This window comes from Schistocerca americana, chromosome 5, assembly GCF_021461395.2.
Source record: "Schistocerca americana isolate TAMUIC-IGC-003095 chromosome 5, iqSchAmer2.1, whole genome shotgun sequence".
Classification (NCBI taxonomy): Eukaryota; Metazoa; Arthropoda; class Insecta; order Orthoptera; family Acrididae; genus Schistocerca; species Schistocerca americana.
Window position 1 is genome coordinate 36,450,545 of NC_060123.1, and position 26,460 is coordinate 36,477,004.

Here is a 26,460-nt window from a genome sequence, read left to right on the forward strand (position 1 = left end):
TCGAACACGACTCAATCGAGCTGGAAGTTTCTTCAGTGTCGTCACATATGCATCAGAATTTATGGTGGTTCCACTTGGCATGATGTCCACAAGCAAGAGTCCTTCGGAATCGAAAAACAGTGTAGCCATAACTTTTACAGCAGAATGTGTAGTTTTAAATTATTTTTTCCTGCGTAAATTTGCATGATGCCACTCCATTGATTGCCTCTTCGTCTCTGCTGAAGAATGATGGAGCAATGTTTCATCACCTATCACAATTCTTCCAAGAAATTCATCTCCACCATTCTCGTACTGTTCCAAAAGGTCGCTGCATACCGTTTTTCTTGTATCTTTGTGAGCCATTGTCAACATCCTGGGAACCCATCTGGCACAAACCTTTCTTAACGCGAAAACTTTCAGTATTCTGCAAACACTTCCTTCCCCTATCCCAACGTAGCGTGACAATTCGTTCACTGTGATGCCTCTGTCAGCAGTCACGAATTCGTTAACTCTCTGCACATAGTCTGGAGTGTGTGCAGTACGAGGCCTGCCGCTCCGAGGACAATCCTCAATATTGCCGTGCCCGCTTTCATCACGTAACCTGCTTTCCCACCGACTAACTGCACTGCGATCGACAGCAGCATCTCCATACACCTTTTTCAACCTCTTGTGGATGTTTCCCACTGTCTCATTTTCACAGCACAGGAATTCTATGACAGCATGTTGCTTTTGACGAACGTCAAGTGCAGCAGCCATCTTGAAGACATGCTGTGACGGCGCCACTCACGGGAAGAGGTTGAACTAAGTTTGAAAAAAAAAAGCGGGAAGGATGTATCTACACACTGTAAAACGTTCACACATGCAGAATGAAAACTGTATTTTTACAAAAACAGTGTGCATTTCTTTTGGAGAGGCCCTCGTTGTTCCGGCGACACTGGCTAGAGCTGTCACGCTACTGAAATGTTGAAGTGCTGATTAGGGTGGGATAACTATACACACAATTATCTTGTCTGCTTGGTTTGACGGACCGACCAGCTTCGTCCACAGCGAAAAAGGGAAGGAAATGATCGTACGGCGTTGGTGGCCGGGAAGCCCCGCCTGTGGTAGTTCGGCCTCCGAGTTGCAAGTCTTTTCTGGTGACGCCACAGTGGTCGACTTCCGTGTCGATGATGATGAATTGGTGGTGAGGACAACACAGCATCCAGTCCCCGAATGGAGAAAATCTTCGACCCCCTGCACAGTAGTCAGACGTGCTGACCACTTAGTTACAGAGGGGAACCGTCCACAGTGCTGACTAGGTGCTTAATCGATGGATCGGCTGTGGACCTGTATTTGTTTATGGCTGGACGCTCGTTGCTGTGGCCCGGATCAGTTGCATACATCCTATTGTGTTCCCCCCAGTTGTCTAGAAAGCACTGATCCCAAACCGTAATACGCGTATGGTAATCTGTAGCGTCTTGTGGCGGGCCCCGCTGCAACATGTAAAGGGCGCACGAAATAAATTGGCCTGTAGCTGTGCAGGCGATGCAGTGGACGAAGGAGTGACGGTAGTGGTGGGGGCTCCATTGTGAACAACCACTACGCGGCAGGGGATACGGAGTGTGGCAGCTGAAGCCTACGCAGAACTGTGTGCCTCGCATAACTTGTAAGCTATAGCTAGGGAGCCTGAATATGATCATATTAACAGATTATGTCAAATACCAATAATTGCACAGATTCAGGCGTCAGTCTACAATTTCTCACTTGAGTACTAAAAAAGAAACAATCCCATAAATAAAGGATCAACAAAAGCAAATCGAGATGAATCATGCACTGCCAGAAGGAAATCCCATAAAACGAAACAGGGATGTAAAATGTACCTTAGCTTGTGACGGTACCTAACGGTTAATGCTAGTGGTATGCTCTTCTGAACACCATCCCATACTAGCAAACCAGTTCCGTCTTTACCTGTCGTTACTCATACTTTAGGTACTTAGGCCATGCACAACCCTGTTTAAAATGGTTCAAATAGCTCTAAGCACTATGGGACTTAACATCTGAGGTCATCAGACCCCTAGACTTAGAACTATTTAAACGTAACTAACCTAAGGACATCACACACATCCATGCCCGAGGCAGGATTCGAACCTGCGACCCTAGCGGTCGCGCAGTTCCAAACTGTAGCGCCTAGAACCGCTCGGCCACCCTGGCCGGCGGTGGAATTCCAGCTCGCCCTGAAATTTCCTACTTTCGATGCTCCCTTCCTGTTATTTTGATGCTGACAGGGTTTGCGAGTGTGACATTCAGTTCTGCAATAAGTTTTGCTGCTCTTTGCGACTTATCGGATGATCCAGAATGAGATTTTCACTCAGCAGCGGAGTGTGTGCTGATATGAAACATCCTGGCAGTTTAAGACTGTGTGCCGGACCGAGACTCGAACTCGGGACGTTTGCCTTTCGCGGGCAAGTGCTCTACCATCTGAGCTACCCAAGCACGGCTCACGCCCCCTCCTCACAGCTTTACTTCCGCCAGTACCTCGCCTCCTACCTTCCAAATTTTACAGAAGCTCTCTTGCGAACCTTGCAGAACTAGCACTCCTGAAAGAAAGGATATTGCGGAGACATGGCTTGGCCACAGCCTGGGGAATGTTTCCAGAATAAGCATCCCCCAGGCTGTGGCTAAGCCATGTCTCCGCAATATCCTTTCTTTCAGGAGTGCTAGTTCTGCAAGGTTTGCAGGAGAGCTTCTGTAAAATTTGGAAGGTATGAGGCGAGGTACTGGCGGAAGTAGAACTGTAAGGACGGAGCATGAGTCGTGCTTGGGTAGCTCAAATGGTATGTCACTTGCCCGCAAAAGGCAACGGTCCCGAGTTCGAGTCTCGGTCCGGCACACAGTTTCAATCTGCCAGGAAGTTTCTTATCGGATGATGTTTTCCCGCTTTCCCTGTAAGCCGTGCAGATATTCCGTACGGTGTCCCAAATACTTTGGCTACCTTCGTTACCAAAGAACCCACCACACGAGCACCAGCAATTCGCCCGTGTTCGAATTCACTTAGTTCCGACACAATGCAGAACATAGATCTGACCACAACTGACATTTGAAACGTATTGAGGACATCGCACAGATGCTGGTAGTGGTCAAACACAGCTTCGCAACCTGCAGTCTTAGCTGGGATTTGCATATATGTGCAAGCATGTACTTATCGAGGTGTTTCCATACTTTTGTCCATTCCCTCTATGCCATGCTCTGTCACGGTAATCGCAATCTGGCAGCCTGTCTTGTTGTGCGGGACAGCAGAAAACGACCACTGAGTAAAATATTGAGGACAATATAAACAGATTCGTGGAGGTATTTTCATTCCAAGCAGCTAAGGAAAGATGGAAAACAGAACAAATCAGGAGAATATAAACAGATGTTTTAGATCTAGCGGTGTTGCCAATCTTTCAGAAAATCATCAAGACAGTGCTGGAAGAATGTTCAGATCTGTTTCAGAGAACGAGAAGCACCGCTTCTTCCCTGGCATGGACGGTCGCGTCACGCTCCACACAGTGAATATATGTGGGTTATGCCTGGTCGCTACTTGTTCATCACATCCCTCTAATAACTGCTAATGATACTTTGTAGACTCGCATATCCTCCTCAAGTCTTGAGCGTAAAATTTATGAATGAAAAGTTGTTACTGGTGGTAAAAACTGGTGTGATTCACTAAAATATTAGAACATCTTCAAATTCAATACCATACATGTTACAAAATAACAAACATGTGCTATACTAAGAAAATATCCTGAAAAATTATAGGATGAATGCCTCTTGAATCTGAAAGCACAAGTTGGTGGCGACTGTATGTGTATTGTTGTGATGAAATTCTCAAATCACTTTTTCAGTAGTGTAGCGTATATTTGCATATTCCAACATGTTCTAAACAAATCAATGTCCAAAATTACTGAAATCAAACATAAATTACTTTTATTTCTCGAAAACATGCTGACACTGCAATAAACAGTTTTACTTAAGCAGATACTGCCATCTGCTGGAAACAAGCAGAAACGAAAACAAGTATTGCTCCGAAATCGCATGGCCTGACGCATGTACTACAGTCAGGCACAGCGCGTTTGATTTGCTCCCTGTGGTAGAAAAAAATATCATTTGGATGTAGCATACATGCTACAGAATGAGTGAGGAGGATGTAAACCGAGTAGAGGCAGATTCCACAGGAACATACGCAGCCTCTCTTAGATTGAAAGCTATGGCTTTTTAGGGATTTCGAAATCCTCTCCTCACCCGATTTAATAGGGTTAGGTTTTAAATTTGAATTTTTATTGTTAACATTTCATTCAGTCAGTAACAGTTACCACATACACTGAAGAGCCAAAAAAAAAAGAATTGTACAATGATTTAGGGCCCTAGCGGGCACGCAGATGTGCCGCAACACGAAGTGGCATGGACTCGACTAATGTCTGAAGTAATGCTAGAGGGAACCGATACAGTGCAGGGGTGTTCAGAAATCTGTAAGAGTACGGGGGGATGGAAATCTTCTCTGAACAGCACGTTGCAAGGCCTCCCGGATATGCTCGATAATGTTCATGTCTGAGGAGGAGGAGGATATTAGTGTTTAACGTCCCGTCGACAACGAGGTCATTAGAGACGGAGCGCAAGCTCGTGTTAGGGAAGGATGGGGAAGGAAATCGGCCGTGCCCTTTCAAAGGAACCATCCCGGCATTTGCCTGAAGCGATTTAGGGAAATCACGGAAAACCTAAATCAGGATGGCCGGAGACGGGATTGAATCGTCGTCCTCCCGAATGCGAGTCCAGTGTGCTAACCACTGCGCCACCTCGCTCGGTCATGTCTGGAGAGTTGGGTGGCCAGCGGAATAGTTTAAACTTAGAAGAGTGTTTCTGGAGCCACTCTGTAACAATTCTGGACGTGTGGGGTGTCTCATTGTCCTGCTGGAATTTCCCAAGTCCTTCAGAATGCACAATGGACATGAATGGCTGCAGATGATCAGACAGGGTGCTTACGTACGTGTCACCTGTGAGAGTCGTATCTAGACGTGTCAGGAGTCCCATACCACTCCAACTGCACACGGAACACGCCATTACAGAGCCTCCACCATCTTAAACATCCCTGCTGACATGCAAGCTCCATGGATTGATGAGGTTGTCTCCATACCCGTGCACGTCCATCAGGTCGATACAATTTCAAACGAGACTCGTCCGACCAGGCAACATGTTTCCAGTCATCAACAGTCCAGTGTCGATGTTGACAGGCCCAAGCGAGGAGTAAAGCTTTGTGTCGTACACTCATCAAGGGTACTGGAGTGAGCCTTCGGCTCAAAAAGCCCATATGGATGATGTTTCGTTCAATGGTTCGCACGCTGACACTTGTTGATGGTCCAGCATTGAAATCTGCAGCAATTTGCGGCACGGTTGCGCTTCAGTGGCGTTGGACAATTCTCTTTAGTCGTCGTTGTTGCCGTTCTTGCAGGATCTTTTTCCGGCCGCAGCGATGTCGGAGATCTGATGTTTTACCCGATTCCTGATATTGACGGTAACCTCGTGATATGATCATACGGGAAAATTCCCACTTCACAGCTGCCTCGGAGATGCTGTGTCCCATCGTTCGAGCTCTGACGTTAAAACTCATTTAAATCTTGATAACGTGCCATTGTAGCAGCAGTAGCCGATCTAACTTCTGCACCAGACACTTGTTGTCTTATATACAGGGTGAAAAGTATTTAAACCGACAAACTCTGGGAGGTTGTAGGGGACATCAAAACAAATACTTTTCCCCAGTGTCATTTTTTACTATGAGGAATATTTAAACCGGTAGAGGAAGATTTCTCTGGTGGCAAATTAACTAAACCAACGAACAAGAGGCAACATATTAACACAACCCAATTTCAATTACAGTAGATTTTCAAAAATGCCTTCATTGACAAGTAAACGAAGGTTAAACCGTCGGATCATCTTCTGTTTGACACGGGCAAAAACCCCAGGATTATCGTGTATTGTTCCTGCTGCTGCTACTATCCGGGCAACCACATCCTCTTCTGATTCAACAGGAGTTGCATAAACAAGGTTGTGCATCTCTTCCCACAGAAAAAAGTTCAGAGAGGAAATATCTGGGGATCGAGCAGGCCATGGTACAGGACCACCTCTGCCAGTCCACGTTTCTGGGAACCGTTGGTCCAGGAATCGACGCATACGACGACTGAAATGTGCCGGCGCCCCTTCATGTTAGAACCACATCCGTTGTCTTGTAGGGAGCGGGACGTCTTTCAGCAATTCTGGCAATGCTCTGGCGAGAAAATTGTAATAGTGCCTGCCATTTAAAGGCCTAGGTAGCAGATACAGCCCAATTAAACCGTCCTCAACAAAACCGACCCGCACATTAACGAAGAACCGCACTTGATGAGCGCTAGGAACTGTGGCATTTGGGTTATGCTCACTCCGAACATGCGAATTGAGCATGTTGAAGACTCCATCACGCCAGAACGTTGCTTCATCGGTAAACAACACAGAGGATGGAAATGTAGGATACATTTCACACTGTTCCAGGTACCACCGCGAAAACTGTGCTCTGGGTGCATAATCAACTCGTTCCAGGTTGTGGACACGCTGTAAGTGAAATGGACGTAAAAATTGCTCTCGAAGGACTGTTCGTACATTCGTCTGATTCGTGCCCATGTTAAGTGCAATTGCACGAGTTCTGATTGAAGGATCCCGCTGCACATGCCGCAAGACAGCTTCCTCAAAGTGCAGCGTTCTTACCGTGCTACGGCGTCCTTGTCCAGGTAATCTGCTAAATGACGCGGTCTCACGCAGACGTTGGTACACAGCAGCAAAGGTCGTATGATGCGAGATACGGCGATTAGGATATTGTTGTTGATAAGCCCGTTCTGCAGCTCGTCCGTTGTGGTGCGCTATGTAGTATGCACCAACCGTATCAGTGTACTCAATCCAGGTGTATCGCTCCATTAGTAAACAGAGACAATGCACTACTACACTGGTGCCTACAACTGAAGAGCGTAATACGCCTTCTAACAATTGAAGATCGTAATACGGCCTCTAACAACTGAAGAGCGTAATATGGCCTCCACCGGTTTAAATAATCCTCATAGGAAAAAATGACATTAGGGAAAAATATCTGTTTTCGTGTCACCTACCACCTCCCAGAGTTTATCGGTTTAAATACTTTTCATCCTGTAGGCGTTGCTGACCGCAGCGCCGTATTCTACATGTTTACATATCTCTGTATTTGAATACGCATGCTTATACCAGTTTCTTCGGCGCTTCAGTGTAACAATGTCAAAAGCGAGCAGGCCTCTGTTACTACAAGCACAATTTCGTCCCAGAGTAGTCTCATTTCGAAGCCGCCATCAGCAGCTGCAATTACAAGGACAGATGGCGGTGTCTAGGCAGTAACCAGACGCAGTGTTTGGACTGTTTCACAAGACCAGATGTTTTTGCAAACAACACGTGTGGTGGTTCCGCAACTTGTCATAACTATTGACACCGGTACTGGCTGTATGTCTCAGTCGACCGCCGCCCCCAGAATCCATTAGGGCCAATAGCCGCACCTCTGGCACGAGCCACCGTTCGCGGCTCTAGGCGGCGGTGGCCCGTTAACGAATCGGACCGTCGTGACTGGTCTCCGTGAGAGGTCGCCGCGAAGCAATTTGCGCGGCTGACGGGCGACCAGCCGGCCATTAGTCAGCAGCAGCAGCAGCAGCAGCATAGGCAGCGACCGCGTGCTGTACCACGCGGCTCTGTGCGGCCACGGAGCCGCCGCCCCCGCCGCCGCCCCCGCCTGCGCCGCGGGGCACGCTTTCTCCGGCCGCCTAAGCGCCCTTCTTTCTCCAGGTCAGCTCTCCGGAAGCTGCGAGTCACCGGAGAGATCTCCATCGACGCGCGCTACTGTAGCTGGAGCCTTCGCGAGGCGTTCGCGTCTTTCACAGCACTCTACCCATCTCGACGATTGGCATAAATAGTTGTGAACTGCATTATACATCTCATTTCCACATTTTTCCAGATCAGCTCTGCCCGAGACAGCTTGAGTGCTCTCAGTAAGGAAAGTGGCAAATGACTGTAATTTTAATACATCCCTGTATTAAAAAAATGCCATGTCAATTGTAGCACAAAGCAGCTAGACCGGAAGAGGAACTACCTTGTTGCAGGGATTGGCAGTTGACTCTCCACATGACCAAATGTAACACATTGCAGATAAATTAAAATCGCTCAAAAGAGGAAAGGCCGCTGCACCTGATGGGATACCAGTTCGATTTTACACAGAGTACGCGAAGGAACTTGCTCCCATTCTTGTAGCGGTGTACCGTAGGTCTCTAGAAGAGCGTAGCGTTCCAAAGGATTGGAAAAGGGCACAGGTCATCCCCATTTTCAAGAATGGACGTCGAACAGAGGTGCAGAACTATAGACTTATATCTCTAACGTCGATTTGTAGAATTTTGGAACACGTATTGTGTTCGAGTATAATGACTTTTCTGGAGACTAGAAATCTACTCTGTAGGAATCAGCATGGGTTTCGAAAAAGACGGTCGTGTGAAACCCAGCTCGCGCTATTCGTCCACGAGACTCAGTGGGCCATAGAGACGGGTTCCCAGGTAGATGCCGTGTTTCTTGACTTCCGCAAGGCGTTCGATACAGTTCCCCACAGGCGTTTAATGGACAAAGTAAGAGCATATGGACTATCAGACCAATTGGGTGATTGGACTGAACAGTTCCTAGATAACAGAACGCAGCATGTCATTCTCAATGGAGAGAAGTCTTTCCGAAATAAGAGTTATTTCAGGTGTGCCACAGGGGTGTGTCGTAGGTGCGTTGCTATTCACAATATATATATAAATGACCTTGTGGATAACATCGGAAGTTCACTCATGCTTTTTGCGGATGATGCTGTGGTATATCGAGAGGTTGTAACAATGGAAAATTGTACTGAAATGCAGGAGGATCTGCAGCGAATTGACGCATGGTGCAGGGAATGGCAATTGAATCTCAATGCAGACAAGTGTAATGTGCTGCAAATACATACAAAGAAACATCCCTTATCATTTAGCTACAATATAGCAGGTCAGCAACTGGAAGCAATTAATTCCATAAATTATCTGGGAGTACGCATTTGGAGTGATTTAAAATGGAATGATCATATAAAGTTGATCGGGGTTGATAGAAGAGCTAGAGAAGATCCAACGGAGAGCAGCGCGCCTCGTTACAGGATCATTTAGTAATCGCGAAAGCGTTACGGAAATGGTAGATAAACTTCAGTGGAAGACTCTGCAGGAGAGACGCTCAGTAGCTCGGTACGGGCTTTTGTTGAAGTTTCGAGAACTTACCTTCACCGAGGAGTCAAGCAGTATATTGCTCCCTCCTACGTATATCTCGCGAAGACACCATGAGGATAAAATCAGACAGATTAGAGCCCACACAGAGGCATACCGACAATCCTCCTTTCCACGAACAATACGAGGCTGGAATAGAAGGGAGAACCGATAGAGGTACTCAAGGTACCCTCTGCCACACACCGTCAGGTGGCTTGCAGAGTATTGATGTAGATGTAGATGTAGAACGGCCTTGTTGCAGGGATGGGCAGTTGACTCTCAACATGAGCAAATGTAACATATTGCAGATATATAAGTAGAAAGATCCATTCCTGTAAGACTGCAGAACAATCATTGGAGACTTCCATAAAATATCTAGGACTATGCATAAGGAACCATTTAAAGTAGAACGACCCGAAGAAGGCAGATGTCAGACCTCTTGAAAGAATCCTCAGGAAAGGCTATCGACCACAAAAGCGGTAGTTTGCAAAACTCTCATTCGATCAATATTTTAACATTGCTCGTCAGTCTGAGATCCGTACCAGACATGATTGATGGAGGAAATACAGACAACCCAAAAGAGAGCAGCGCGTCTCCTTACAGGTTCATTTAATAAGTGCGAAAGCGTCACAGAGATGCTTGGTCAACTACAGTGGCCGACATTGCAAGAGAGGCATTCTGTCACACGGTGTGCTAAAATGTTGAATTTCCGAGAGCGTACGTTCCTAGAAGAGTCAACCAGTATGTTGCTTCCTCCTACCAACATCTCGCCGGCTGGTGTGGCCGAGCGGTTCTAGGCGCTTCACTCTGGAACCGCGCGACCGCTCCGGTCGCAGGTTCGAATCCTGCCTCGGGCATGGATGTGTGTGATGTCATTATGTTAGTTAGGTTTAAGTAGTTCTAAGTTCTAGGGGACTGATGACCTGATATGTTAAGTCCCATAGTGCTCAGAGCAATTTGAACCATTTTGAACCTACAACTCGCGAAAATACCACGAAGGTAACATTAGAGAGATTCGAGCTCAAACGCAAGCTTACCAGCAATCTTGCTTCCCGTGAAAAATTCGTGACTGGAACTGAAAAATGGGGGGGGGGGAGTAACTATAACGTCCAAAAAGCAGTGTGTGTGTGTGTGTGTGTGTGTGTGTGTGTGTGTTCAGACATGCACTAGTACGTAAAAGAGATGGAGGGGAGGAAGTATCATGTTAGCAAAGGAATACAGTCAACAGAAGAGAGGATGTACATATGTTAAAACAACAACCTAATAACCTATATAACAATTTCAATTAAACAATAACAAAAACAAAGTTAATAAAAAACAAAAATACTGAAGAAAAGCTTGTAGCGATACTAAATATGGAAGGTGATGGAGAAACGAACTAAGAGATAGAACTGACAATTGTAACAGGAAATACATAAGCTAAATGACGTATCAGTGGTATGAAGAATTTATCTTACTGTAGGGGAATTGTACGTACATATTACAAAACAAAAGAGTGCATGGCTGTTATTCCTTGACATTGTCAATGTAGAGAACGCGCTCTGTTGATATACAGCATGTTTTGATCAATAAAGGAAACTTGCGATCTTAACGTACGATTTTTATCCCGACATGTTTTAGAATATATTGAATACATAATCACGATGCAATAAATAAATACACGAAAAAGTGAACAAATAGAATGGAACAGACAGTGTGGGAAGAACTGGAGAAATATGACCTTAAGTGAGGCTTAGAAGAGGGACAGTTTTGAGTTGTGTTTGGTCATTTAATGTTAAATCAGGATTGTGGCCCGATTTTTATTGATTTCCAGGACTTCAGATTTTTGGCCTTCATTTACTAAGAGGAGGAGATCGGACTGTGGCTGGTACATATAGCCTTCACTCAGCACATGCTCAGCAAATGTGCGGTCAGAATTCTGTACCCTCAAAAAAGCCGTTAGCTACCAAAATAGTCATTTATAAAGATACAATATGTCTTCTTACGGCTTCAAAATATCACTTTTCCCTAGTACATGGGCGATAAAACTAGCTTGAGCCTCTTCAAATTGATCTTAATAATAGAATGCACGATCTAGATGTCCTGTCTGATTTAGCAGGGATCGTCTTAGGATGTCTGCAGATAACGCTGTTCTTTGTTGTTGTTGTTGTGGTCTTCAGTCCTGAGACTGGTTTGATGCAGCTCTCCATGCTACTCTTTCTCCTGATAACGACGTCCTCTTGAGTAGTCCCCGCCCGGAGATCCGAATGGGGGACTATTTTACCTCCGGAATATTTTACCCAAGAGGACGCCATCATTATTTAATCATACAGTAAAGCTGCATGTCCTCGGGAAAAATTACGGCTGTAGTTTCCCCTTGCTTTCAGCCGTTCGCAGTACCAGTTCAGCAAGGCCGTTTTGGTTAATGTTACAAGGCCAGATCAGTCAATCATCCAGACTGTTGCCCCTGCAACTACTGAAAAGGCTGCTGCCCCTCTTCAGGAACCACATGTTTGTCTGGCCTCTCAACAGATACCCCTCCGTTGTGGTTGCACCTACGGTACGGCCATCTGTACCGCTGAGGCACGCAAGCCTCCCCACCAACGGCAAGGTCCATGGTTCATGGGGGGACGCTGTTCTTTACCGACAAGTAAAGTCATCAGAAGATCAAAACAAATTACAAAACGATTTAGAAAAGATTGTATGGTGCGAAAACTGGCAATCGACCCTAAGTAACGAATAGTGTGAGGTCATTCACATGAATGCTAAAATGAATCCGTTAAACTTCGGTTACACGATAAATCAGTCAAATATAAAGGCAGTGAATTCATGTAAATACCTCGGAATTACAATTACCAACAACTTAAACTGGAAAGAACACACAGAAAATGTTGTGGGGAAGGCTAAGCAAAGACTGTGTTTTATTGGGAGGACACCTAAAAGATGTAACAGATCTACTAAAGAGACTGCCTACACTACGCTTGTCCGTCGTCTTTTAGAATACTGCTGCGCGGTGTGGGATCCTTACCAGGTAGTGTTAACGGAGTACATCGAAAAAGTTCAAAGAAGGGCAGCAGTTTTTGTATTATCGTGAAATAGGGGGGACAGTGTCACTGAAATGATACAGGATTTAAGGTGGACATTATTAAAACAAAGGCGTTATTCGTTGCGGCGGAATCTAGTTGCGAAATTTCAATCACCAACTTTCTCCTCTGAATACTAGAATATTTTGTTGACGCCGACCTACATAGGGAGAAACCATCACCATAATAAAATAAGGGAAATCAGAAGTCGCACGGAAAGATGTATATATATGTTTTTTCGGCGCGCTATACGAGATTTTAGTAATAGAGAATTGTAAAGGTGGTTAGATGAACACTCTACCAGGCACTTAAATGTGATTTTGAGAGTATCTACGTAGATGTAGATGCAGACCGTGCTGTTAGCATCTGTTTTCTTCTGTGAAACTGACAATATACACTCCTGGAAATGGAAAAAAGAACACATTGACACCGGTGTGTCAGACCCACCATCCATGCTCCGGACACTGCGAGAGGGCTGTACAAGCAATGATCACACGCACGGCACAGCGGACACACCAGGAACCGCGGTGTTGGCCGTCGAATGGCGCTAGCTGCGCAGCATTTGTGCACCGCCGCCGTCAGTGTCAGCCAGTTTGCCGTGGCATACGGAGCTCCATCGCAGTCTTTAACACTGGTAGCATGCCGCGACAGCGTGGACGTGAACCGTATGTGCAGTTGACGGACTTTGAGCGAGGGCGTATAGTGGGCATGCGGGAGGCCGGGTGGACGTACCGCCGAATTGCTCAACACGTGGGCGTGAGGTCTCCACAGTATATCGATGTTGTCGCCAGTGGTCGGCGGAAGGTGCACGTGCCCGTCGACCTGGGACCGGACCGCAGCGACGCACGGATGCACGCCAAGACCGCAGGATCCTACGCAATGCCGTAGGGGACCGCACCACCACTTCCCAGCAAATTAGGGACACTGTTGCTCCTGGGGTATCGGCGAGGACCATTCGCAACCGTCTCCATGAAGCTGGGCTACGGTCCCGCACACCGTTACGCCGTCTTCCGCTCACGCCCCAACATCGTGCAGCCCGCCTCCAGTGGTGTCGCGACAGGCGTGAATGGAGGGACGAATGGAGACATGTCGTCTTCAGCGATGAGAGTCGCTTCTGCCTTGGTGCCAATGATGGTCGTATGCGTGTTTGGCGCCGTGCAGGTGAGCGCCACAATCAGGACTGCATACGACCGAGGCACACAGGGCCAACACCCGGCATCATGGTGTGGGGAGCGATCTCCTACACTGGCCGTACACCGCTGGTGATCGTCGAGGGGACACTGAATAGTGCACGGTACATCCAAACCATCATCGAACCCACCGTTCTACCATTCCTAGACCGGCAAGGGAACTTGCTGTTCCAACAGGACAATGCACGTCCGCATGTATCCCGTGCCACCCAACGTGCTCTAGAAGGTGTAAGTCAACTACCCTGGCCAGCAAGGTCTCCGGATCTGTCCCCCATTGAGCATGTTTGGGACTGGATGAAGCGTCGTCTCACGCGGTCTGCACGTCCAGCACGAACGCTGGTCCAACTGAGGCGCCAGGTGGAAATGGCATGGCAAGCCGTTCCACAGGACTACATCCAGCATCTCTACGATCGTCTCCATGGGAGAATAGCAGCCTGCATTGCTGCGAAAGGTGGATATACACTGTACTAGTGCCGACATTGTGCATGCTCTGTTGCCTGTGTGTATGTGCCTGTGGTTCTGTCAGTGTGATCATGTGATGTATCTGACCCCAGGAATGTGTCAATAAAGTTTCCCCTTCCTGGGACAATGAAATCACGGTGTTCTTATTTCAATTTCCAGGAGTGTATTATATGCCAATAAAGAGAGGAATGTGAAGTCCACACCTTCATAGTAAAGACGATTATTTGTTTGATGTTTTCAATACAACTTTTTTGATTACATTCTAGCGCACAAAGGTAAGAGAACAACATGTCACCTACTGTTTTTAGTAGATACGATAGGGGATTAGAGTCATGTTTATCACAGAATACATTCTTACAAAATGGTTCAAAAAAATGGCTCTGAGCGCTATGGGACTCTACATCTTAGGTCATCAGTTCCCTAGAACGTAGAACTACTTAAACCTACCTAACCTAAGGACATCACACACATCCATGCCCGAGGCAGGATTCGAACCTGCGACCGCAGCAGTCCCGCGGTTCCGGACTGCATCGCCTAGAATCGCACGGCCACCGCGCCCGGCCAAAATGGTTCAAATGGCTCTGAGCACTATGGGACGTAACATCTGAGTCCATCAGTACCCTACACTTAGAACTACTTAAACATAACTAACCTAAGGACAACACACACAACCGTGCCCGAGGCAGAATTCGAACCTGCGACTGCAGAAGCAGTGCGGTTCCGGACTGAAGCGCCTAGAACCGCTCGGCCACAGCGGCCGGCTACATCCTTACACAGGGAGACTGATTAACAACGACAGCACTCCGAATCAGCGATACCGACAGCCTGCAGGATGAACGTAGCTAACAACGAAGTATTTTCAGGGCAAGCTGCTGTAGAGAGTCCCATAAAGAATGCTGTGGAAGTATGATATACGTGCAAGAGCACTCAGGAAGCCGTCCGCCTACAATACACTGAGATCGAATCAAACCTGTACACAACAACAACAGAATGTGACATTTTCCAGGTTGCACTAAAGACTCAGTGGACAAGATCTACAAGCCAAGAGTAGACGAGTTTAGCTACGATTCTAGACTGGTTTATATGGGTGGGACAGGACATGCCATCAACACAAGTACTGCGGAGCACGAAGCACGAGCGATACATACGGCTTGGTCAGCATACAATGGGCCGAACGCATAAGCGGAGCTGCCCCACCGTGCGACGTAAGCACCATACTGTCCACAACAGGCTGCACCCGCAGTTTAGTGATGCAGACGATTCTCTCGCTCGGCTAGTCTGCTGGCGCCACGACGGGTTATCCAACCGTAACGCCAGAAGGTACGGACACAGCGTCAGCTAAATGCCGTAGGAGCCCTCTTCGGTGCCACCGTTCTACAGCTAGCTACGAGGACTACATTCTCTGTGAGTAGGCACTCCGCGAGTCAATGAGACCACGGGGAGATGCTCTCTATCCCCGATTCCGCTGCGGACCTGATACTGTACCGTTACGTTACGTTACGTATCGTACAAAGAAAGTTGCCACATACTTTATTTGACATGTTTGACATGTTTGACATGAGCTCGCTTCCATTGCCTTCGAACCAGTCTTGTATAAATTCAGACCAGCATCAGCAGCTAGGTCGTGTAGAGAGCTGCCGGTATCACGCATTCACGGACGCTGACGTGGTAAGCACTGTCACGCTTGGTTCCCTTTGTGTCCGGGTCCTGTACTTCTCATGGCCAGCCTCGATCTCTCTTGGCCGGCCGCTGTGACTGAGCGGTTCTAGGCGATTTCAAATGGTTCAAATGGCGCTGAGCACTATGGGACTTAGCAGCTGAAGTCATCAGTCCCCGAGAACTTAGAACTACTTAAACCTAGCTAAGCTAAGGACAGCACACATATCCATGCCCGAGGCAGGATTCGAACCTCCGACCTTATCAGACGCGCGGTTTCGAAATTCGCGCCTAGAAGCGCTCAGCCACCGCGGCCGGCTCTAGGCGCTTTAGCACGGAACCGCGCTGCTGCTATGGTCGCAGGTTCAAATCCTGCCTCGGGCATGGATGTGTACGATGTCCTTAGGTTAGTTTGGTTTAAGTAGTTCTAAGTCTAGGGTACTGAGGTCTCAGATGTTAAGTCCCATAGTGCTTAGAGCCATTTGAATCATTTGATCTCTCTTGTGAGTTAGTCTCAGTAGTTCTAGTTTCACTGAATATAACTCTCTAGGGACTGGACTGTGTTATTCTTTGTTGTATACTGTTTCTCACATTATTAGCTTTACCTGCTGAAGAACGGCTTACCAAGAAGTAACCGGGAATTGTGGGGTTCAAATGTGTGAAATCTTATGGGACTTAACTGCTAAGGTCATCAGTCCCTAAGCTTACACACTACTTAACCTAAATTATCCTAAGAACAAACACACACACTCCTGCTCGAGGGATGACTCGAACCTCCGCCGGGACCAGCCGCACAGTCCATGACTGCAGCGCCTAAGACCGCTCGGTTAATCCCGCGCGGCGAATTGTGGAGTGATGTCATTCTGTAGTGTGATGATGATGATGATGATGTCTGGTTTGTAGGGAGCTCAACTGTTCTGTCCTCAGCGCCCGTACAAAGTCCAACTTTTCCCACAGTTCAATCTAGCGACAGTCACAAATGATGATGATGATGATGATGATGATGATGAGGACAACACAAACACCCAGTCCCCGGGCAGAGAAAATCCCCAACACGGCCGGGAAATCGAACCCGGGACCCCGTGATGCAGAGGCAGCAACCGCCTTGATCCTGTCACCCAGTCTAAACTTAGTATGCCAGAAAGCCCAGCCATTTTCAAATAATAAAAAATGGTTCAAATGGCTCTGAGCACTATGGGACTTAACTTCTGAGGTCATCAGTCCCCTACAACTTTAGAACTACTTAAAACTAACTAACCTAGGGACATCACGCACATCCATGCCCGAGGCAGGATTCGAACCTGCGACCGTAGCGGTCGCGCGGTTCCAGACTGAAGCGCCTTGAACCGCTCGGCCACCCCTCCTTTTCATCTGTGGCAATTTTCGCTACCAATTGCGAAACACTCTGTAGGAGTGTACGTACTTCGAAGTCCTATGAAGAAGGAAACAATGTACAAAACACGCACGTCAACAGTGTAGTAACAAATAAACACTTAACTAAACGACACAAATTAAATGTGGTACCACGCAACATATTAGTCTATGGCTGCGGCATTATCTACACTATCTGACCAAAAGTTCCGGGCGGCCCTATGTACTGCGGAATAAACCACTAGACGTCGCGACAAACGAAGCAGCCAGTACAAACAATCGCTTTTCCGTTGGAGAGGCAGTAACGGCAGAATTGTTCTGTCAGAAGAGCTAAGTGGATTCCAACGTGGATGTCACCTGATTAATAAATTCATCTCAAGTCGACTGTCAGTGACGTGGCTGTGAAGTGGAAACACGAAGGAACAACCACAGCCAAATCGAGACCAGGCAGACCGTATGCAATGACTGAGAAGAACATCGAGCACTGCAGGATGTGGTTGCAAATAATCGCACGAAACAAATGGAAGAAATCACTGATGAGTTCCAGACTGCTACCAGCAGTCCACCTGGCACAATGACTGTGCGTACGGAGTTAAAAAGAATGGAATTGCTTCTCATAAGACACACATTTCTTTAGTCTATGATAACCGACGATTGAAGTGGTGCAGAGCCACTGGACAATGAATAACTGGGAACAAGTGTTTTGGAGTGATGAATTGCGCTATACCCTGTGGCAACCTGATGGAAGAGTTCGGGTTTGGCGAATGCTTGGAGAACGTAACCTGCCATCACATGTAGTCAAGCATCTGTCGTCACATGTAACGAACAGTGAAATATGGAGGAGATGGTGTTGTAGAAAGGGGTGTTTCTTGTGGTTACGGCGTGGCGATCCTCTTATTTCACTTTAGAATGCGATAAATGCGGAAGGATATGAACACATTTTACAGCACTCTGTACTGCATACAGTAGGGGATCAGTCCAGAGATGATGATTGTATCAGAATGACAGTGCACTATGTCAACAAGCAGCATTGGTGGGGCAATGATGTGAGAAGAATGACACTAATGATATGAACTGGCCTGCCCTGGACCCAATGGAACATCTTTTTAATGAGTTACAGTCTGTGAAGGAAGATCGTAGTCAGATTAACCAGTAGACGAATGTGGTTGACAACAAACTAAGACATATACATCAAATATGAACAAAAGAAAAATTCAGTTACAATTAATAACATTTCCAGTCACCCGCAGCGCCGAAAATTGTTGGGCTTCTCCGAGGCATCCTCGAAAACAAGTTTTTCGCGTATTCGTGTGGCGAAGATCTCGAAATGAGCCGAATTTGTGTTTACAGCTGTTTCAAAATGAGGATCTTTTTTTCTTGCAAATTTCTTTTTATGTAAGACCACACCTTTTCAATAGGATTAGCGTCAGGCGACTATGAGGGCGAATCCTGTACATGCACAGTCGCTGCAAAGCCTGCTGCGATGCCGGCTCCTGTGGCCAAGCGGTTCTAGGCGCTTCAATTCGGAACCGCGCGACTGCTACGGTCGCAGGTTCTAATCCTGCCTCGGGCATGGATGTGTGTGATGTCCTTAGGTTAGTTAGGTTTAAGTTATTCTAAGTCTAGGGGACTGATGACTTAAGATATTAAGTCTCATAGTGCTTAGAGCCATTTGAAACATTTGAACCTGCTGCGGTGCTTCGGTCGTCCTCCAGCAGCATCCAATCTGCAATTTTATCGATGAACCAACGTTTGGCAGTCAGCGTCAAACTTCTTCGATAAATGCGACGTGTAAGCTCCACTCGTGTCTCTTCTTCTGGCTCTCAGTCAACAGTTCAAAGTAAACTAATGCTTTATGGACACTACATGAAGGACAAATGTTCTCCCTGTCGGGTTGGGAAAAAACTAAGGCGATATCTTTCACCATCTGTGTGTAATGCCGACCACGCTCTTACGTAACAGTCTATAAAACGTCGACTTCGTTCCAGACACCAGCCTCCAATATCACTATCTTCTCTCACATGCCGCGACATGTTCGCGAATGCAACAGTTATCCAGGAAGTGTAGGATAAATTTCTTTATTACCGTCTGTGATGAAAACTTGTTAGGTCCTCTGACTACCGGTTTCGGTTAGCAATGACCATCTTCAGATCTGTTTCAAAGATAGTGGCATCGACAAAAGAGAAATACAAAATCAGCTCAGCATCGTCGCATATATATAAAATGCTGTGCTGTTATCGTTTTTCTTTTCGCGATACCACTATGACTTCATTATATTATGACGTATTTTTAAAACACATCTGAAGATGGCCACTGCTTACCGAAACCGGTAGCCTGAGGACATAAGAAGCTGTGATTACAGACGGAAACAAAGAAATCTAAAATCTATTCTGTTACCTTCTGTAATTGCGGTTCTTGAGGAAGGATGGGCTGTCATTCCTCCACAGATCGAAATACATTCATATACCTACTTGAAAGTGCCACCAGCAGAGTTCAAGGCTTCATAAAGGCCAAGAGTGGACACACGTCATATTACTGTCTACTAACAAGTGTCTGGTGAGTGTAGTAGGAGCTTGTATCTCCGTGTAATTCCTTTTCTAGTAGAAGACAAGTGACCTAGTAAGTGCGAGCCTTCATACACCTATCAGCCAGAACATTATGACCACTCACCTACTACCGATATAAACCCCTCCAGGCGATAACAGCGTCACCTGGCGAGGAATGACTGCTCGTTAGACACACGCAAGATGCTTGTAGTGTCTGTGAGCGCGCTGTTTGTGTGTAGATTGGGGAAGGCGCGCGATCTGTCTGAGTCTAGCCGAAGGCAGACTGTGATGGCCTGGACACTCGGAACGAGCGTTTCGCACACTGCACGACTTGTCGGGTGTTCAAGGAGTGCAGTGGTGAGTCTCTTCAACCCTGGTGAAGCCACTTCCATATGTAGAGTTGTCCGGCCACTCCTCATTACAGATGTCGGAGATCGTATGCTGGACAGACTGATAAAACAGAACAAGCGACGAATTGTGGTGGAACTAATTCCAGACATTAATGGTGGCAGAGTAAATGTGTGTCTGAACACGCATTTACCAAATGCTCCTAACGATGGGCTTCCGCAGTCGACGACACACGCATGTGCCAATGGTAACACCACAACATCGGCAACTAAGACCATAATGGGCATCTGGGGATCGCCAATGGACTTGACACTTCATGGTCTGATGAATCCCAATATCTTTTTTATCACGCCGATGGGAGAGCGTGAATCCACCGTCTTCCAGGGGAACAGCACCTTGCCACCTGCACTGAGGGGCGGAGACAAGCTGGCGGCGGTTCCATTACGTTATGGGAAACATTCACGTGGGCATCCATAGCTCCAGAGGACCTCGTGCAAGACCCCATGACAGCCAGTGAGTATCGTACACTGGTTGCAGACCACGTACACCCCTTCGTGATGATTAGGTTTCGCGACGGCAATGGCATTTTTCAACAAGATAATGGCCATCAAGGCCGAGACTGTGATAGAGTGGTTGGAGGAAGACAGTTGCGAATTCAAATTGATGTGCTCCCCCCACCCTTCCCCCCCCCCCCCCAACTCGCCAGATATCTGAGCCCAGTCGTACGCAATTGGCATATGACTGAAGTGAAGGTGGAGCTCATGGCCACCCTCCCTGGAATTTTAGCGGAGTTAGCTGGCTGTTGTTGTTGTGCTCTTCAGTCCTGAGACTGGTTTGATGCAGCTCTCCGTGCTACTCTATCCTGTGCAAGACTCTTCATCTCCCAGTACCTACTGCAGCCTACATCCTTCTGAATCTTCTTAGCGTATTCATCTCTTGGTCTCCCTCTACAATTTTTACCCTCCACGCTGCCCTCCAGTACTAAATTGGTGATCCCTCGATGCCTCAGAACATGTCCTACCAACCAGTCCCTTCTTCTTGTCAAGTTGTGCCACAAACTCCTCTTCTCCCCAATTCTATTCAATACCTCCTCATTAGTTATGTGATCTACCCATCTAATCTTCAGCATTCTTCTGTAGCACCACATTTCGAAAGCTTCTATTCTCTTCTTGTCTATTTATCGTCCACGTTTCACTTCCATACATGGCTACACTCCGTACAAATACTTTCAGAAACGACTTCCTGACACTTAAATCAATACTCGATGTTAACAAATTTCTCTTCTTCAGAAACGCTTTCCTTGCCATTGCCAGTCTACATTTTATATCCTCTCTACTTCGACCATCAGTTATTTTGCTCCCCAAATAGCAAAACTGCTTTACTACTTTAAGTGTCTCATTTCCTAATCTAATACCCTCAATATCACCTGACTTAATTCCACTACATTCCATTATCCTCGCTTTGCTTTTGTTGATGTTCATCTTATACCCTCCTTTTAAGACACTGTCCACTCCATTCAGCTGCTCTTCCAAGTCCTTTGCTGTCTCTGACAGAATTACAGTGTCATCGGCGAATCTCAAAGTTTTTATTTCTTCTCCATGGACTTTAATACCTACTCCGAACTTTTCTTTCGTTTCCTTTAGTGCTTGCTCGATATACATATTGAATAGCAACTGGGAGAGGCTACAACCCTGTCTCACTCCCTTCCCAACCACTGCTTCCCTTTCATGCCCCTCGACTCTTATAACTGCTATCTGGTTTCTGTACAAATTGTAAATAGCTGTTCGCTTTCTGCATTTTACCCCTGCCACCTTCAGAATTTGGAAGAGAGTATTCCAGCCAACACTGTCAAAAGATTTCTCTAAGTGTACAAATGATAGAAAAGTAGGTTTGCCTTGCCTTAATCTATCTTCTAAGCTAAGTCGTAGTGTCAGTATTGCCTCAAGTGTTCCAACATTTCTACGGAATCCAAACTGATCTTCCCCGAGGTCGGCTTCTACCAGTTTTTCCATTCGTCTGTAAAGAATTCGCGTTAGTATTTTGCAGCTGTGACTTATTAAACTAATAGTTCGGTAATTTTCACATCTGTCAACACCTGCTTTCTTTGGGATTGGAATTATTAGATTCTTCTTGAAGTCTGAGGGTATTTCGCCTGTCTCATACATCTTGCTCACCAGATGGTGGAGTTCTGTCAGGGCTGGCTCTCCCAAGGCCACCAGTAGTTCTAATGGAATGTTGTCTACTACCGGGGCCTTGTTTCGACTTAGGTCTTTCAGTGTACTGTCAAACTCTTCACGCAGTATCATATCTCCCATTTCATCTTCATCTACCTCCTCTTCCATTTCCATAATACTGTCCTCAAGAACATCGCCCCTGTATAGACCCTCTATACACTCCTTCCACCTTTTTGATTTCCCTTCTTTGCTTAGAACTGAATAATCTGGTTGGTCATGTATAGCTAGGCGTGTCTACATGGATGAGCACGCGCGCTCGGCAAACTCGTCGACAGGACAATGCTCAGAGAATGTCCAGTCGATATGATGCCCTTACAGGTCGCCTTACTTCTCCTGACAGCTACATGTCGCAGTTCGTGTTACAGTAAAATGATACGAATGGCTCACGAGTGGACTGGAGTGTGAGCGTCGTGCTCGCAGGTGTCGCCGCTCAGCGGCAGTGGTGCCCGGCTGCGACCTCCATTACGGGGCTGATGTACTCTCGCGTCCTCAAGCCCAGGGCCGCGGCGCGCCGTAAAGCTGCGCGAGTTACGACCGCCGCCGCCGCTGTCCCCGCTTTACTCGCGTCCTGTCCCGTCTTCGTCCTCGTCCTCTTTGCCAGCCGTGCCTTCCAGTATGAAGCGCGCGGGCGGCGCGCCGACCCTGCACAAGTGGTCGCCAATTGCTGGCGATCCGTGTGACCCGGCACATCCGAGGCGCGTGTCCCGGCGCCCGCTAACGGTACACGGGCGTGTTGTGCGCGAGGAACGCTCTACTACACCCGGTACACCGACAACGCATCGCCTCTGCGACCCTGCGACACGGCGGTATCTGCATGCGCATCGCTCATTCGCAATGCAAATTCGAACGCTCGCTGGTGAGCACACCGAAAACGGCAACTGGCGTCCATCCCTAATGGCTTTTGTCTCCTTTAGGGAGGTGGTCACGCTTTTTCTCTTTCCGTTTGCTGCCGGTATGTCCCCACTGACATGAGATGCCAATTGTATCGCTTACTCGTACGCTGTCACTTTTAGTACACGACTTCCCGTTTCAGTTCTTTTATAATGATTGTTACTGTGCGTTGTACGTCAGCCAGTGGGTCAGGTGGTCGAGAATGGATACATCCAAATGAATCTTTCCTTGAATTTGTGCGAATTGAAATAAAACTATTTCAGTTACACCATGATTTTATTGAACTAAAATAAATCAAAGAACGAAACTTCCTGGAAGATCAAAACTGTGTGCCCAACCGAGACTCGAACTCGGGACCTTGGCTTTCACTGGCAAGTGCTCCACAGACTTTTTTTTTTAATCTCATTCTGTTCGCTTTTGTTCGTTGCGTCTGCTCGGGGCGGACGTCGTAAGACATCCGTTTAAGTTCGTTGATGATCGATTGACTCAGTTTTTTTGTTACAGAGGGCACGTAACCCTCTGACCGAACACGCTGAGCTACCGTGCCGGCGTCTACTGAGCTACCCAAGCACGACTCACGCTCCGTCCTCACAGCTTTACTTCTGCCAGTATCTCGTCTCCTACTTTCCGAACTTCACAGAAGCTCTCCTGCGAACCTTGCAGAACTAGCCCTCCTTGGCAGAAAGGAAGAAAGGAAGTTCTGCAAGGTTCGCAGGAGAGCTTCTGTGAAGTTTAGAAGGTAGGAGACGAGATACTGGCAGAAATAAAGCTGTGAGGACCGGCCGTGAGTCGTGCTTGGGTAGCTCAGTCAGTGGAGCACTTGCCCGCGAAAGGCAAAGGTCCCGAGTTCGAGTCTCGGTCGGGCACACAGTTTTGATCTGCCAGCAAGTTTCATATCAGCGCACACTCCGCTGCAGACTGAAAATCTCATTCTGGAAATCAAAGAACCTTCAACATCGCAGCGCGTCAGAAATCGTTGGTTAATATATTAAAAAACTAAAAATCCGCCTCGATTCCGAAAACAGCACCTAGTGTTAAAATGTTAACCCAGGTTTCGGCGTAGATAACAACACCTTCTTCAGAACAACAATAAAACCCACAAGTGGCTAAAAAGATCTTAGGCCTAAGGTCTTTTTATCCACTTGTGGGTTTTATTGTTGTTCTGAAGATGGTGTAGTTATCTACGCCGAAACCTGGGTTAACATTTAACACTAGGTGCTTTTTCGCAATCGAGGCGGACTTTCAGTTTTTTAATATAAAATAAATCAGTGTTCATTGTTTTGATAATAATTTGTTAGTGCTTTTATCGTGTTCATCACAACGCTTGGTGATGAACCATATCTTTTGTCTTTCCATCCGGAGAGAAAATGACTAGCGCCAATGTTTTACCGACTCTCGAGCACACCCATGGCAAAAACACGGCATCTCGATATTTATTCCACACACTTCCAACGACTGGTCTTGCGATTTATTAATCTTCATTACGAATGCAAGGCCAGTCGTAAACTGGACACGATTAAACTGAAACGGGAAGTCGGTTGGAAGCACTGGTGTTCTTGAAATCAGAACTTCCTCACCTTTGAACTTTCCTACGATTATCGTTACTTCAGTCACGTTGTTCATTGGTTTCTTAACAGCGAGACTTGCTCCACTGCATAGTTTCCGTTGGTTCAGATTGCGTAACATTATCACCGAGCCGACTTGAGCTGCAAATTGTGGCCGCGCGGGATTAGCCGAGCGGTCCAGGGCGCTGCAGTCATAGACTGTGCCGCTGGTCCCGCCGGAGGTTCGAGTCCTCCCTCGGGCATGGGTGTGTGTGTGTGTGTGTGTGTGTGTGTGTGTGTGTGTGTGTGTGTGTGTGTGTTTGTCCTTAGGATAATTTAGGTTAAGTAGTGTGTAAGCTTAGGGACTGATGACCTTAGCAGTTAAGTCCCATAGGATTTCACACGCATTTTTTTTTTTTTTTTTGCAAATTGTGCTGCGGCATTCCTGACAAGTGCAATGAATTCAGGAATTCAACTCTATAATTAACGACTTTATCTGCATCGGCAATGGAATCTATCAAATTAAACGAATGCGTCGGTCAGATATTAGACTTTGCATTACTATGTTCAAATCGTTTACGTCCTTATTCCCGCCGCAATTTTTCTTTGTTACGAAAAGCTGCGGCCCCAGAACTGTCAAACTGAACGTAACTTTATTTAATCATGAAACCATGAAACAGCACAACTGTCAAACCGACCGTCACAATTTTTATCGAAAGTTTCACGCAAAAATACTATCCAAATCTCCGCCTTTTCTGCTGGATTTTGCAGAAATTTTCTCTCATACAAACCTTGTCTTGAAAATTACGAACACGATAAAAAATCGGCCAAATCGTTCAAGCTGTTCTTAAGTCATCTCCCATACATTCGGCTTGTGATTTCTTTCTTTTTCGTTTAATTCACGTATGGGCCCAACAGGACCACGCGAGGTGCCGTCAATGAAAGTCGATTTTGATGGTCGGCCTTCCTTTGTGTCCAAATTTGTTTCATCGTTTCATAAATCTCTTCCTTTCATCAGACCACGGTCTTCCAGCCCGTTTTCTAATTTCCCTCTTATCAACTTTCCAATCAAATATCTATTCTCTGAATGTTTTCCTGTCTGTAATGTTTGCCTGAGTTGAACCGCCTACTTTAACATTCTCTTAATCGCAGCAATCCAGCTTATTTTTGGCCTTACTTCTGTTTTCGTAGAATTCTACTCTTTGCCATTCCTTTAATGTGTCCATAAAATTTAAGGTCTTCGTTTGCTCATGCCACCATGTATGTCTGTACATTCTTTTATTTCCTTATTACTTCTCAGCCTATAAGTTTCTCCAACAGTAACTCTTGGGGCTTAATATTTTATTAATAATCTTTCCTTCTTCCTTTTCAATTTCTTCAATAGCCGTCTTTCTACTTAAAATTGAAGTTTCTGCCCCGTAAGGACGTTCAGCGCTGTAATGTCTAAATGTACTGAAGTTAGAAAGTGATTTTTACTATTAACATTCTGTGTTACTCTGAATGCAGTTGCCACTTTTCGACAGCGAACTTCGTTTGCAGCTTTTCCAGACCGTTTTCTTGTATGATTTCCCCCTAGTATTTAAACTAAGAAACTCTTTTTATTTTTCCATATTTCGTGTTCAGAAACCATCGGTAACTGATTAGGCCCCGTCCACACCTTTTCCTGCTTTCCCTAAGTCCGACGTTTCAATGACGTTTCGAAAACTGGATGAACATCCATTGACTAACAGCACCAGTTCCTGTGTAGTTTACGTTGAGGTGACAAAAGCGATGGGATAGCGATATGCACATACACAGATGGCAGTAGTATCGTGTGCACCAGGTGTAAAAGGGCAGTGCATTTCCAGAGCTGTCATTTATACT

At 46.5% G+C, this 26,460-nt stretch overlaps 1 protein-coding gene across 1 annotated transcript in view; it reads left to right on the plus strand.

Annotated features, from left to right (window-relative positions):
- LOC124615618 overlaps positions 1-22,842 on the plus strand; it is a 96,784-nt gene extending 73,942 nt beyond the window's left edge. The window contains exons 5-6 of the mRNA XM_047143624.1: positions 7,672-7,821; positions 22,583-22,842. Of these exons, the coding sequence (XP_046999580.1) occupies positions 7,672-7,821; positions 22,583-22,842 (410 nt within the window). The remainder of the gene's footprint in view (positions 1-7,671; positions 7,822-22,582) is intronic.
- Positions 22,843-26,460: the final 3,618 nt, after the last annotated feature.